This window comes from Mus musculus, chromosome 16 (assembly GCF_000001635.26).
Source record: "Mus musculus strain C57BL/6J chromosome 16, GRCm38.p6 C57BL/6J".
Classification (NCBI taxonomy): domain Eukaryota; kingdom Metazoa; phylum Chordata; class Mammalia; order Rodentia; family Muridae; genus Mus; species Mus musculus.
Window position 1 is genome coordinate 84980402 of NC_000082.6, and position 16483 is coordinate 84996884.

Sequence of the window (16483 nt, forward strand, 5' to 3'; positions counted from 1 at the left end):
CAGCCTCAGAACTATCCACGATACATACTTAACAATACTGACAACATTCGAATGTCCGCTTCTGAATCGTCTCCCTGTTCTGTGACCTCCCCTCAGTTTTGCTTTGATGAAGTGTAGCTGTGGACTTACTGCCTGCTACCATATGAATATGCCTCAAAATTCACGTATTGAAACTTACTCCCCGGAGAAGTAACAATACACAGGGTTGTGTGGGGTTTGGGGATGGGATTAAGTGAAGGCTCTCACTGCTATTAATGGAGTAGGGCTTGTCCTCTCTGGAGGGCACAACAAGTCCCCACTCTGAATGAGGAAAGTTGAGTTCTCTAAGACACTGAAGCTTCCAGCATCTTCTTAAACTTGTAGTTAGGTCTGCGAGAAACAAAAGTCTTATTTTTTATAAATTGCCTAGTTATAAATTTATATAAATGTGATAAATTGCTGGTTGTTGGTTTTTGTTGTTATTGTTTTACTTGAAGACATGAGTCTCATATCTCATGGAATCCTCAAACTCTATGTAGCTGAGGATAACCTTGAACCCATAATCCCCCACTGCCCAGTTCTAAGATTACAGGAATGTACCACCGCATCGAGCTCAGATATTGTTAAGGCAATATGAACTGACTGATCGCTGCTCTTTACCAATCTGCATTTGACTGCCTTCCCTAGATCCTTCCCAGATACTGAGGCAAGACTCCTTCTCATTTCAATAGTCTCCACTGTGTAGTGAATTAATCCAAGATGCTAGGGCCCTTCAGTGTCCCTAGCTCCCTGCATATCTCCAGCCTTGTGGGTTGCAACTCCTTCCCGTCTCCAGCATCCCTCTGGAGCTGTGGTATTGAACAGTGTGGGTTACCATCCTGGGAGTGCTTATTTGCGGAGCAGATCAAACATAAGCCTTGCATCTGGAGAGGTTGATTTGTAACCATACCAGCCTTATAGAGTGGACATTGCCTCCCACCACTGCCCACTCCCACCCCAAAAGGGGTTTCTCAGACTAGAGCAGGTGGAGAGAGAGAGAGAGAGAGAGAGAGAGAGAGAGAGAGAGAGAGAGCGCAGACCAGACCACATGTCCGTCTCATAGGAAGATCTTATATTTGGATACATTTGCATACAGGGTCCCGGAAAGTTCAGGCAAAGACAACGTGGCACCCTTGTCTCATTTATCCTTAAAGTTGTTGGCAAGATATTTCCTCCAAATAGACACAAGACACATAGCCCACTGCTGTGAACAGCACACAAATTCACACGATGGGGACGGAGCTGTGGTGACGGCTCAGTAGTTAAGAGCACTGGTTGCTCTTGCACAGGACCTGGGTGGAGTTGCCAGCCCCTACATGGTAGCTCACAACCATCTACAAATCTAGTTCCAGGGCATCAGATACCTTCTGAAACATATAGTGGGCACATATGTAGTGCCAATACATAGATGCAGGCAAAACATTCTTACACATTTAAAAAAATCATCTGCATCACCTCAAAACGAACAAAAAAAAAACTATTAGGAAATTTATGTGAAAAGTTGAAATCTTCAAGAAAAGCGACATTTTCAGCTGAGAGAAAAATCTCTTAGCACAAGTAGCAGGGATCCATATTATTATCTTAATTTAACGTAGGGAATTTAAAAATAACCACTTGTGGCAATGCCATTTAGAACAAGGAATTCAGTCTGCTCTTAAGGGCAGAGAGCTGAATAAATTCGAAAGGATTGCCATTACCACGGTAGGACTCTACTTTATGATCATAAAATGTTCAAGACAGCCAGCTACTCTGTGATTAAGGGCTCAGGATTTTACCGCTGGGAAATGCACTGACGCTGGGCAATTGTGCCTGTGTCCGACAAGGCAGGGACCAGAGTGACTGTGTCACTGAGCTTTGATCCCATGGTGAGGCAAAGCCACCAGAAACCATCTTCTACTGTGTTCGTGGTGGCTCAAATGGGTTATACTTTTATTTGAATTAATTTAATATTTTATTCTAATTTGATGGCCTATATTAAGGACCATCGAAGCCTTTAAATATCCAAGCTTACCAATTGCTATATTAATCTAAGAGACAACATTCATTTTCCCAAGACTCCCTTTTCCCCTTCAGGACAGCACCTTGTTACCATCTAACATTTCATCAGGTACTACTCCAGTCAAGAATCTTCTGTAATATCCAGACACTTGGGTTTTTCAAGGTTAAAGCAGGAATATTTAATTAAGCCCAGTGATGGTAATGTTTCACTTATGGTTTACATAATGGGTGTGAATTCTAGCACACACACACACACACACACACACACACACACACACACACACACACACACACAGAGTGAACCCCATCACTTTCCTCTTTCAAAAACGCTTTGATGATTTATGTGGGCAAATCAAACTTAGAGTAAACAGGAAGGTGGGGTAGGGGAGGGCGTTAGCTATTGTGGAAAACATTCAAGATACTTCAAAGAGAGCAACATTAAGAGAGAGTCACAGTGATTTCATCTTCAAATGATTTCAAACTTTTAGTTTTGGTTTGGTGGACACTAAAGATGTCCATGGCCATTTGTTTTTAGCGAAAGGGCCTCATGAATAAAGGTCTGCCAGAGGAGGGAAGACACGAATCCTACGTATTCCATCCCAGAGTCTCCTTATAACTATTAAATGACACATCAGCCAAATAAATTTCAAAATCTTAAGGGCTACATTTCAGGTTTCTAAAAAATAAAATTTATAGTCATTGAGTCAATCTTTCTAACAAGTTTCATAATAACTGGTAATTACAGACTGATGCCTTCTGTGTACTGGACATACTGAGTATTTTTTATTTTTTATTTTTCATACAAGTGAGGAGTTATCTTAACCTTGTCAAACAAGGCTATTAAAGGGCTAGTTTAGACCACTGAACCAGCGGTTTGTCAGGCTTGCTCTGTTTTTCTTCTAGGACTGAATCTTTATTGACATTATACCTGTCTTAATTTTGATTCTTTGTCTCCCTGTGAAAAATTACTGATCTCTGATCTCCACCAAAATGGGAGTTTCTTTTTAATTTTGTTTAACAGAGGATTCTCCTAAAACCGATTTTAATGTTTTAAATAGATACTTATATATCTGCCTGCTACTTCCCTACACTGTCCTTTGGCTCCAAGTGCACTGGAAGAAGGTCTGTAATTTTTCCCCATCAAAGAGCTTGACTAGAAATCAGCCATCATCCATTCTAGGCATTTTGCCCATACTAGAGCTATGAGATCAGATTTAATTTTCCAACCAGAGCCTGTGCATGTCTAACCCCTGGCTCAGTCTATTAATGTGATGCTGTTATTAATGTCCCCGTGGCCTCTGAAACTCCTTAAGCCTGTATTCCTTATCTACAAGATTCCAGGTTGGGTGACAGTCTCTGGCACTCCATCACTTAAATTCTGTTATGTAAACTCAATCTCGGGACATAGGTGTCCATTGGGGATCTTGTTGGAAGTACAGAATTGTCCTACAGGTGTCCTAAAGCATGCTTATAATTCCAGCACTTGGGAGGCTGAGACAGGAGGATTTCAAGTATAGGGCTTACCTAGGGTATATAGGAGGTTTGAGGATCTCCTAGGTTACATAGCAAACTTTTGTCTCAGAAAGAGAAAAGACAGAATCCTCGTGCCCCTTCCACTCCTTGGATACAGGTAGCAAATCTGCATATTAGAGGGCTCCCAGGTGACAACTGTCAAAGGCTAGTCATCACTTGTGGTGAAGTCTGAGAGGACCGGAGCCATAAGCCATGCAGTGCAGAAGCAAGAATGTAGTGACCTCAGTTCCCGTCATCACAGACAGACCAGTTTTCGGAGAGTGTGTCACACTCAGCTAAGCACCACCACTGCCAGGAGAAGACGTGCGCTGGAGGACGCCTTCAGCAAATCTTAGTTTTCAAACCCAACACTTGGCTGCCTTAAAACTAACGTTCAAGATCACATTTCTGTACCAGGATAGCCCAGGAAAACTGAAAACAACCATGATTTCCTTCTTGGCCAAATCATTTATTAAGCAGGAAGGGGAAGCACAGAGATGTGTTGGGAATAGGTTGATGTTTCTTAGTCTCCAAGAATAAGAACGTACACACAAGAAAGCACCAGGCCACACGTCATTCCTGGCTCCTCCCAGAAAGGAGAGATACTTCTGCACTGTGGACACTTCGCAGACCAGCCTGGCTGGACAGACCTGGCTTGGCTTTGTGAGGCAGCAGCTAATAGAGATGCTGACTTGCAGGGACACATGGAATCTTCCTATGGTTGCTGTATTCACTCTGACTACGTACAAACCACAGCTATCTCCAATGCCATGACCAGTCCACCAAGTACTCAAGTCCTGCTATACCTTGGGGGCTGGGGGGGGCCCACTACCCTCCCTACACTGTCCACATCAGTGGCCTTTGTAGCTACTCACTGGCTCATTTGGTACCCATAGCAACCCCCACTGAGAACAGAATGCACAAACATCCATTCTCAGAAGGTTTAAAATCAACAAACAAGGCATGTGCTAGCCCCACACTTGCAATACTAGCACTTGGGAGGCTGAAACTGGAGGGCTATAAGTTCGATGCCAGCTTGGATATGTAGTGAGTTCCAAGACAGCACTACATATGGAGTGAGAATATGCCTCAAAAATAAATAATATGTAGATAAATACATATTGAGTAGCAGAACTGATACTATAACTGAAACCTGAGGACCCCAGTTCCTAATGTAATCCTCTCATCAGCCCATGAGAATTTTCATGTTATTTAGAAAGAGATAATTTCAATGATTATTATTCCCCCCCCCCCCAATAAACTTAGGCCAAAGAGGTTAAAGGTGTAGCTCTAGAGGCTCATTAGGGAAGTGTGACAGAGCCTGAAGCTGTTGTCCATCAGTTCTGTTTGGATTTTCCATTTCCAACAATGGTTTCTTTCCCCCAGGAACACTCACTGTCTTTCCCTTCTTCAATGTCCATCTCATGAAATACTGTGGGAACTGCCATATCAACGTGGATGATCCCGCACAGCCTCATGGACCTGAACACTTAGCTCATCGCTGCTGGTGCTCTCAGGGAAGAGTCAGTTTGCTGACTCTTGGAGGTGAAGCCTCACAGAAGAAGGAAGTCAGTCCCTGAGGGTGGGCCTTGAACACTTAACAGCCCAGTCCTACTTCCTGTTCCCTCTCCTGACTTCCTGACTTTGGATGCTATGTGAACAGTTGCCTCCTGCCACCAGGCATGCTATCTCCCCTTAAACTGCAAGCCAAACCCCATCCCTTCCTCCTTCAAATTGGTTCTTGTCAGATGTTGTCTCTGCAAGGAGAAAAGTAACCAATCTAAGAGGAGGCTGTTTGGTTGCCATAGGAACCCCCACTAGGCTTCAACACCCTACTTCACAGTTAAGAGAAGTTAAACAATCTGAATTTGAGTTGGGCTCTGCCCCACAAATCTTTTCTGTGCCCAAATGAAGTGGAGTGATCAGGTTACCTCAGTGGCTGAGAGAGAATGATCATTGTAGGACTGTTTCCCAAACTGGGGGGAAAACCTCTATAGACATCACTTAGCAATGAGCTCTCCCCACAAACCTCCGCGTCTAGAAAATTAAGGCAGCTCTTTTATCTGGAGCTACACTATCAATCTCGAGAATTGCCCAGAGTCTAAGTACAGACTCATGTCTAGATCGAGGTTTATTTTTGTGTAGAAGTTTCCTGGCCACAGAGTTTCAAATGGGGGTGTGTTCCGTCCACTTATGGTAGGCAACTGTCCCCAGAGAGGACTCACAGAAGGCGGAGCATCACTTGTGAAAACTACTCCTTATTGCAAGTGACATTTTCCTGAAATACCATCGTCTGGTCTAGACTGAAGTTTCAGAAGAAGTGCCTTTCCCTTGAAGAGGAGTTTCCTTGTGGCTTTCAAACTCCTACATCAAACAGCTCCGTTCTATCAACCGGCATTAGCCAGAAATCAAGATGAAAACACAGCCAGGCTCCCTGGCCTTGGCAAAAGGATTAAAAAGCTTCCCTTTCCGTGTTTATTTATGGAACTTGGGCCAAGGTCCCGATCTTATTTCCAACCACTTTAGGGGGTCTTAATCCCCCTGGGATGTCAGCCACCTGGGGCCCTGACTGCAGAGTTTTCACACTACAGCACTGGTCTTTGAAAGAAAGTTCTGTGGGCTGAAGTTCTAATGCTCATACGTGTAAATTACACGGATGTACTTGCTTGGAAAATGAATCACACGGTGGAAAATCTAGCACTAGGAGGCCACTATACATTTAACTCACATTTTTATTTTTCATTTTTGTCTTTTAGAAATTATTTTATCTACTTATTTATTATTATTATCATCATCATTATTATTATTGAATCTTTTTTTACAGTCCAGTCATTAGCTCCCCTCCCAGTCCACCCTCTGACTGTTCCTCATCCCATACCTCCTCCCCCAACTCCAAGAGGATGTCCCGTCTTGTTTTCTTATTTAATCTTTATGGCTGTGGCCATAGAGAATGACATCTTTGAGACTACTATTAGGTTTGGGGACATATAAATATGGACTTATGGGGAAGAAATCTTTCCAGTTAGATCCTTAATTTTCATTTTACTGGGGCTCTTTGGAATACTTGGTGTTGACGTATATTTGCTTAAAAGTAAAAGGTCAGAATATTTATAATAGCACCATCTATTATTATGAAAAACTAATTTTTAGTGTGGACCAATAAAAAAACAAACGTAGAGTAAGAGATGAAAAAAAAAATTAATTGAGCCCGGAGTCCCGTGGCTCCTTCTCGGCTCCTGTAGGGTGTTCTGGGCATCATTACTTGGGGTTCTTTCATCCCCACTTGAGCTCCGAGCCACCTCTGAGACAGCTGGTAAGGAAATCAACCTCTCTCCTTACAAATGGACATAACATTTTCTTTGAGGCGAGTGAGTCACATGCACAGCCCATGACTGGCTCTGCCACACGTGCTTTGGACTTCAGCAATGGTGTGCGTCTTCAAACACATCAGAGAGAGAAGCAGGGGCGGGTGGCCATGCTGGCATGGCCACAGGACTGCTGTTCATGGCTGTGCAGCTGCAGACAACTCTTCACTGTGGTTTCCATGACTGCTGTCCGTTATAGCAGGGTCCTGTGCGACTTATACAACTGTAGCTATGCAGTGGCCCAGGCTCTCAAGTGCTCTCCCTCAGACTTGGAAGAGAACCCTGCCTGGCCTGCTCAAGACCACAGCAGATGTATGGAATGGGAATCACACACTGCTGGGCCAGGAAGAGAGCTCAGTACAGTTCCAGTTGATGAGGGACGGACAACTACTATATTCAGGGGGATGAAAAAACTGGGTCAAAAGATGGTGAGCTCGTGGTAGAAAGGAAGATGCCAACATCTGTAGACAATTTCATGGGGAGACCCTAAAAGATATGCTGATAAATAAGGGCTCAGTGTGGAAAATGTGCCTAAATACACAGGTCATCACAATGGAGGGCTATGTTCCTTATACACAATACATCTCTGTAGGCATGACCGCTCATTTAAATGCTAATGTATGCATATTTTAGAAACCCTAAACACATCCAGTATGCTCTTCTGTACACTGGCCTGTTTGTCTTTAACGAAATCTTGCTTTCCTAGCTATGGCGATGGCCCTTTCTCTCCAGCAGAAACTCATTCACATGGTCCCTTAACGAGGCCCAGGAGACTGTGATGAAGAATAACGCCAACTGGCAACTTGATAGGCTCTGGAGTAACCAAGGAGACAAAGGATTATTTAGATTAAGTTAGCCTCCATGCCTGCCTAGGAGGGATCGGTTTCATTAGGTTAACAGAAGGTAGACCTACCCTAAATGTGGGTCACACCTTTCTCTGCTTGGGTCCTACTAGGCCAAAGAGGGAAATTAACAAGAACCGACCAATCACCACCCTCCACTTCCTCGTCCTGGATGTCAAGTGACCTGCAGCTTTGGCTGCTCTGCTTTGATCCATTGTGTCCTTGGACTGCAAGCGGAGATAGAGCCTTTCTCCCTTAAGCTGCTTTGGTCAGGGTACTTTATCTCAGCAACAGAAAAAGTAAGATAGCATCCAAGCCTGGAAATGGCAAGTGCTAAGCGTTAGGGGTTTGGCCAGGGGTGGAATCGACCTGCCTTCAGGAAGGCACTCAGTGCACAGAGGTGAGGAGTGGGAAGAAATCCCTGTAAGAATCTGGAACAAGGAGACTCAAACGAGTTACGTGGTGAGCTCACTGATACTCATTTGTCGATATTTCCAGACCAGTGCCAGAAATAACTAACTCAATTTCTTCGCATGCAAAGAACTCAAGGCTGACAGGAAAGGACCCACACAAGCACTAGGATGTCCTATTCCTCAGACACTTCTCTTTCCATCATTTAGGGCCCGGATTATAGGTGCATGCTGTCATTCCTGCTTTTGACACGGCCCTGGGGATCAGAACGCAGGTCTTCACGTGTTCATAGCAAAGACTTTATCCACTAAGCCAACTCTCCGGCACTCAGATCAAAAGTTAATGGGAAAACACTCACTGTGTCTGTATTGAACACAAATAGGGCTTTTACCATGCTGTTTTCAAAACATTACAGGGTAGTGAGTGTTGACTGAGCAGTGGCAATGGATTAGGTTTTATGAGCAGCACACAAGAAGATGCTCAGGAAGTACACTGTAGCTGTCTTCAGACACATCAGAAGAGGGCATCAGATCTCATTGCAGATGGTTGTGAGCCACCATGTACTTGCTGGGATCTGAACTCAGGACCTCTGGAAGAGTAGTCAGTGCTCTGAACCACTGAGCCATCACTCCAGCCCCCAAGAAGATGCTCATAAGTCCTATACAAATACAAACTGTCTATATAAGGAGTTGGAGCATCCATGAATTTGGGGATTCCTGAGGTGGGCGTGTCCTGGAATCTGGTCCTAAACTCCCAACACTGAGGGATATCTACCCAGTTCATAGGAGATTATATTCCAATCTCTTCAAACTGCTTCTAGTATCTGTACTTCCCAGCTTTAATCCAGGACTTCACCTAAGACTCTTTGGGCTCTCTTGAAAATACACGACTCTAGAAATCTATCTATTATTTATTTTTAAAGGTTACTTTAAAATGCTGTTTTCATGCCCACACAGTTAGCCTCTCCTCACCTCACCCAGCTCTCCAAATAGTTCAACTTGAAACAGCAGCCTGTCCCTAAATAAACACTATTAGCCTGTGATCGTCTTCAGGAACATGTAATTAATCCACTTAGAAGCCTACGCCTCATAATTACCGCAGAGCATCAGTAGCCCTCTGAAACACGCATGCGCTTTATGTTGTCCTCACTCACACACACCGTAAGCTTCAACAATAAATTGAAAAATGACCCGCATTACTGTGCATTTACACACCTCTTTTCATCGTCCCAGTGTGGTAAACATTAATTAACCCTGGCTAATTAACCCAGCCGCAGTTTACAAATTCACTCCTTTATCAGCCTCACAGGAAGGAAAGGCGCTTAAAACCTTTTACAGTTTCGTAATATGGAAATTAATCTTTTTTTTTTCACGTGTAGGGTGAAGATTCAAGACATGTAGCTGTTTGATTTAAACATGGGAGTATTTGGGGGAAGTGTCTGCAGATTCTTCAAGTCAGCAGGAAAATGGAGTAGCCTCATTCAAGCACCTCGTACACAGCGGCTATGTCACTTCCTTCCTGGGGAGCCGGAGAAGCTGAGTTGTGCCTGGCACCAAGACATGTGGCAAATACCAGGCGAGTTTTAGATCTTACTGCACTCAGAGTGATGACACCACCATCACAGAGGCAGGAGAACTGCACTCTGCACTCAAGCCCAGGGACTCCATTTAGAGAAGCCGGGACAGCTGGAGGAAGCCGTGCAATTTAGCCTGATGATTTCAACTTAGGGCTCACACTGGACAAACTGGGTCTGCACAAAACTATCTTCAAAAAGCCTGAAGGTCATGCTGTTGTTTTTATAGGATGACTAGATTGGGCCATGGAGTGCACGATTAGCGAGCAGTGCTGGGTTGTTTGTGACTCTCAGGCTTCATAACATAAAAAAAATGGTGGCCAGAGTATTTATTTTGGATTTGAAGAGGAGACTACCAACCTAAGACTGGGGTAGCATAGAAGGGGATTGAGGGAGGGATGCTGAGAGGGGTTGGAGAATTGATGTAATTCTATTCCAATTCAAGATGTCAAAAAATTAAAAATTAAGAGTACTACTATATGTCATGGCTTCTGTGTATAGCTTTTAGAATAAAGAGCACATGCGCTGTAAGTGGCTAAAGGGTAAGGGTCAACAGAGAGGGAGGACATTAGACCTAGCCAAAGGACTGACCCAGCTAAGTGGTGTGGGCTGAACTGGATCCCCGATGAAATCCATGGAGGCCTTAGCCCTCAAGGGCATCATCTTGAGAAGAGCCATTTAAGGTGAAGACTGACGCTAAATATTATCCCAGGGTGACTGGATGCTGAGGCTGGGGAGAAACCAGAGAGATTGCTCCTTCCAAGACAGGTTTTATGGGAAGAAACATCAAGATCAGCACAGGAAAGCAACCGATGGCAGGAAGACAACCTCCACTTCCTGTGGCTGTATGTGACCAAACAGCATGCACACACAGAAAACCTCTGTGATCTCCTAAGATGGGGGAAGGTGGGTGCTACACACATGATCTAAAAAGGCTCAAGAACCCAGGACCGTTAGTGTTTTGAACTGTGGCCCACCTGTGTCCAAATCTCTCAAAGTTCCATCCTGAAAATGGCTTTCTTTTTCTTAATAAATCATGTCTTTTTCTACCACTGTCCACGTGTCCCTGGGCCAGTTCTTTGTTCCAGCATAGCAGGAACTCCCCAGGGGCAGCCTCTAGAACATCTGGATCCTTGCTCCCAATACGATGAAACAAATTGTATCATGGAGAAACTGAGAAGGCCTTCCTAAATACCCATCATCTTGAATTTACGAGCTCCAAAAAACATGAGAAAAGTCACTTTCATTTTTAAGCTATTCAAACCACTGTATTTTCTTGAGACAGGATCTCACAATGTAGCCCAGGTCTGCCCAGAACCCAGGATCTTCCTGTTTCAGTATGCTGAGTGGCTGAAATCATAAGTTTGCGCCATTACCCTAAGCTTGAGGCTGTTCTATTTTCTGTCATAACTGAGGATCAGAGAATGAATAATTTATAAAGGGGGTTTCTGCAGGGGCTTCTTCTGTTTCTGTCTACTGCTTTCTTCTCAGTGTACAAAACAAAACAAAACAAAACAAAAGAAGCAAAAGCCATACAAATCCTTCTCTTTCTAATACATAAAAAAAAGAGAGAGCAGGGTACCCGTATGTAGCAAGGGATCTCCCACTGGGCCATCACAGAGCAGAGTGTCCACGGCAAGCTTCTATATGAAGATCTTAGCTACACGGAACCCAATCCTAACTGCCACCCAAAGACTGCACCTCAAGGCAATTAACACATACACTTGGGGATTCTGGAAAGTTCCACTGACCCTTCTGTAAGCCCATGTAACTGATGAGAACCACAGAGACCAGAAACTCTGGAAGGCAGCAAGTGTAGAGCTTTGGGCCCTCAATAGCCCCTGCAGCAGTCATGTACTGTTCTCCTTTATACCTGACCCAGCTCCTTTTCGACCATTAGGTAAATCCCTCCGGATGTACAAACTAGAGTTAGCCAACCAGTCAGCAAGCTTAGAATGTCATCAGGTGGCACCTGAGGACTACAGGTGGGGTTTCTCTGCTCTTCCTCAACCAGTCTACCCTGATATTTCCACCGATGCCTTTACGGAGTGTCTTGACTTATGGCTTTCTTTGTTTGGTTACTATAAGATGCTTCCATGTAGGAACATGGAATTTGGAGAAAATAAATCTGTGTTCCAGGCCACTGCCAGACGCATTTGGCTTCAGAATAAACTATCGCTTATGAGGTAACAGGTGGTGTGTGTGTGTGTGTGTGTGTGTGATGTGTACGCACTATCAATTTTATACACAGAGTCTGGAGAGGGCAAATGGGAACAGAACTCTAACCCAGGTCACTACTGCACCTTTCTAGCCAGACTGAGGCAAAAGGAAGAGATCTAAATGTCTTCTCTAAGGGATTCTGTTTCCTTTCTTCTCTGTGTTCAAGAAAGGTGACAGCTGCAGGCTGAGGGTAAATTAATCCTGCTCACTCTGGATACGCAAGAAAAAGGCTTTGAAAAACATACTTCTTTTTGTTTCATTTCCTTTGAGACAGAGTCTTAATATGTAGCCCAGGCTGGTCTGGGACTCACTATGTAGCTAGCCTGCCTTTGAACTTGGGAACCATTGAGATTACAGGCATGTGCCTGGATATCTAAACAGGGAGAAATGATCGTACATCCCCTTCACAGAGAAGACAAGGAAATGATTTTAATTTTTATTGCTCTCTTCTTAAGCATTCTATTTCCACATGCCTTGTTCACCACAGGTTGAAGGAAAATAGCCAATGATAGCTTTCCCACATTTCTGGAGCATGTCCAATCAGGTGGTCTATTTGTTTGTGGAATAAAAGAAGAGCTGGTATTTGATTTCTAGTCCATGTCACTTCAGGAAACCACAAAAGGGGTTTAGAGGGTTTTCCTATGTAATCTAAAATATACACATGTGACCGTGTGACACAGTGAGCTCCCTCCTGGGGACTGGCATCTAGTGTTGGCAGCCAGCATAGCTTTTCTCGTGTTCTTGTTTTGTCCGTTCACTATCGGACACATACTTCCTGAGCGGATGCTAGGCTGTCAGTGAACTGTCCGAGATTCGGATGAATGTCCTCTACAATGCTGGTCACCCTGGGCATAGCATTAATCTTCTCTTTTGCCTCTGATGAAGTTAGTATCATCTTGGATTTGAAGGCCACCTCCATGGAGTATTTCTATGGTGGAATCAGTGATAGGAGAGCGAAGGGTCAGGACTGAGAGAGGAAAAGGATCTGTCAGAGAGACGAGCAGGCTCTGAACTTCCAAGGAAAGCAGCATCTAGGCAAGAAGTTCCCACCAGCCCCAGGCTTTCACTGTTCACTGTCAAGAGCAGTGACTGAGGTTAATAAGTGGTTAAGTTGGCGGGTTTGGGGGGTGTGCGTGGGTCAGGAGGTAAGGACCTGAGTTTTGTGGTCAGAACACACAGACACACAGACACACACACACAGACACAGACACACACAGACACACACACACTCACACACACACACACACACACACACACACACACACACACACATACACACACACACAGGATCTGAGTTGTATGGATATAACCTGTCCTGCCCCCCAAAACACAGAGGGGGAAGAGGGAGACAGGGAGATAGCTGTGTGTGGTGTTGGGTTTATAATTTCAGAATGGAGACAGGAGGATCTTTGGGGCTCCTGGCTAATCAGTCTAGTCCATTTGGGTGACTTGCAGACCAAAGAGAGACCTTGCCTCAAACAGATGGTGTAAAGAGCTAAGGAACAAAACCTTTTGCTGTCCTCTGGCCTAGACATGTGCGTGTGCCCACACATGAACACAATAAAAACAAAGAGAAAAGGAGTTTATGCCAGTGACTTGGGTAAGTTAAGCGCAACCTCAACATTGTGTTACTTAACAGAGCTGTATTCAACCTTCAAAGTAAATGTCATCTCCCGGAAGTATTTTATGCAGTGGCCCCTTGGAAATACATGTGTTCTTTCATGATGCGAATATAGCCTCATGGTCCTTCCACACAACATTCCTAGTCAAACATGCCACGGCTGCACCTAGTCCACTGAACAGCAGAGCTCAAGATGAGAGAGTGAGGGCTATTGTTGATTATTATCTTGATCATGTGAAACTTGACACAAGCTAAAGTCACCAGAGAGGAGGGAAACTCAGCTGAGAAAATGCCTCCACAAGATTAGGTTGCACACATGCCTGTATGTGGGAGATTTTCTTAATTAGTGATTGATGGGGGTGGGGTGGGGCCCTCCCTGGGCAGGTGATTCTGGGTTCTATAAGAAAGCAGGCCAGTAAGCAACACCACTCCAAGGCCGCCACATCAGCTCCTACCTCTTTTTGAGTTCCTGTCCCGACTTCCTTTGACGATAAATAGTGAAGTGGAGGTGTAGATCAAACAAACCCTTTCCTCCCCAAGCTGCTTTGGCCATGGTGTTTGAGCACAGTGGTAACCCTGACTAAGATAAGGACCTGCCACGCAGTGCTGTATGCTGGCACCACATGTAGTGACCCGGGGACGGATTATGATTCAAAACACATTACTTTCTCCTCGCTACAATGTCAGAAAATCTTGTAAGTCAGAACACTGTAAATCAGAGACTGAAGGGAAAGACTGGTCTAACTTCATGTAGGATACATTAATAATGTTTAATTTTTTAGGTCAAAGATATATACAAATACACTCTCAATTTTCTACAAAAGCTTGTATTTTTACTAGCACATATAAACATTAAACCTTTTGAATTATTCAAGAATCATTTGAAGTAGAAGATGAGTTGATTTCTCTGAGTGTGAGGAAGAGTTCAAGACCCGGTATTTTAAACAAGAACTCCTCCACATTATACTTTACTTGGTCCCAAGTATGCATTGAGACACAGTGACTTCCAGGATACCAATTTCCACTGAGAGTAACTTTTCTTCCTAAGTGGCTTCTGAATGAGACTTTCAGATTGTTGAAGTATTTACAGCAACTGAAGTAAGATCCTGAAAAATGTAGACACTGTTTACTGTCAGCGGAGTAAGGGACAGACATGCAGAAATGACAGGATGAACTCCCGAGGGACCGGAACCTGCCAGCTTAGATGCTCGCTTCAACTCGTGGCAAGCTCCGGGCACAAGGCTGTGTTGGACACAAGGCCGTGTTGGACACAAGGCCATATTTGAACACTCTGATGTCTACAAAGGGTTCCCCATTCCTCGTGGCCACTTTTCTTTAATGGAAGAAAATTGTCTCATTTATTCACACCCCAGGTATTTAAAACTCACTTTGATTTCTGAAGAACTCTGGCAAGATGTGAAGAAGCCCTCGACCCCTGACCAGTTTTAGTCTCTGATTTTGATCAAATCAGTTAATCACCCTAGATCCTTAATCTGCAAAGCTGGAGGGTCCGGCACCACTTTCAAGTTCCCTTGAAGAGCCTCTTAGCAGCAGGGTAGATGCAGACCCGAGCTGAATGTGGGAAAGGAAGCCAGCTTTTCTCTCTCCACATCAAAGAGAACAGTCTGCCAAACCTCTCACATTTTCATACAATGTTTGACTTGCAGGGCGATGCCTGGTTTATCAAAGGACAGACTGTGTTTTGAGCAATCCACAGATTGCTTAAGTTTTCCCTCCTGCACCTGAAGGAGGTACTTTCTGCTTTAGGTATAAGAAGGCTTCTCCTTAAGGTGGGAGAAAACAAAACACTCAGTGCAAGACACTGGCTCCCTGCCTAAGGGAACGAGGGAATGTAAACACAGGCTCAGCGCTAACCGCACTCCTATAGGCCTGAACACATTACAAAGCCCTTCCCTTGGCTTCCACCTCTTTTTCTTGAGACAGCTTTCTCCCATTTTGCTCAGGATCACAGACATTGCCAGCAGCAGACTGGAAACGGCTCAGGTTGGTCTTCAGTAGTAAACGTGAGGGTTACTGTTGCTCTCTGATATATTCTGAATACCTATATTGCATGGGCTTGCTCTCAGACTCTACATGTGGGATGTTCTGAAAGCTAAAGCTTTCAAAGCATTCCGAATCTCAGCTCTTTGGACTGAAGATGATAGCTAGTTATAACTGGTAGCGTTGTGCCCCGAATTTGAAAAATTCTGAAATCTGAAACATTTCCAATCCCAAGGACTTTGGATAAAAGATTCCGGACAAAGTACAGAGAAACAAACAGAAACTCAAAGAATTGGTTGAACCCATTTTATCTGGCATCACCTACTCTAATAAATCCGAGGGGAAGATGGTAGGTAGCACATTAGGAAATAGTCCTCTCCCTTTACCCAGTTACATACAAATTAAGAGCTCTAAGCTCACATGAGCACGTGTAATATCCTGGAGGAAGAAAGCAGATCATCTCACACTCATAGTTCTCTTAGGCCCAACCATTTCCACCGGTAGTTCCTGAACTTTAGTATTCACAGCCAACACCTTGTACTGCGGTTGTTCTAAAGTCTAAGGACACTGGGGTAGGCAGCCTAAAGGGGGGTCTGAGAGAGAGAACCCGAGTCTTTGAATATCTTCCATCCTTTACAGCTCTATAGTTTTACAGGCAACATCACTCAAGAGAGAGTATTAGTATGTATGATGTATGTACATGTGCTTGTATGTGAGTACAGGCATTTATACAACTTGGTGTGTAGGTGGAGGTCCCAGGACAGCCTCAGTTGTCAGTCTCCAGTCTCTGCTTTCCAACCTGTTTGAGACAGGGTCTCTTGTTTATTGCTCATGCTGTGAGCTTCCAGGTTTTTGTGTCTGCCTCCCATCTTCCTGTAGGAGTATAGGGACTACAGATGATGCTATGTCCATTTTTACATGG

At 44.2% G+C, this 16483-nt stretch overlaps 1 protein-coding gene across 7 annotated transcripts in view; it reads right to left on the reverse strand.

The window, feature by feature from the left end:
• Positions 1 to 16483, reverse strand: part of App (amyloid beta (A4) precursor protein) — a 222590-nt gene that overhangs the window by 27736 nt on the left and 178371 nt on the right. The window contains exon 14 of one of the 7 annotated variants that reach the window (XM_006522874.2): positions 4935 to 16021. The exons of the other annotated variants lie outside the window; for them this stretch is intronic. Coding sequence (XP_006522937.1) covers positions 15978 to 16021 — 44 coding nt within the window. The 3' untranslated portion in view covers positions 4935 to 15977. Of the gene's footprint in view, positions 1 to 4934; positions 16022 to 16483 lie in introns of those variants that run through there. 7 annotated transcript variants of the gene reach the window in all.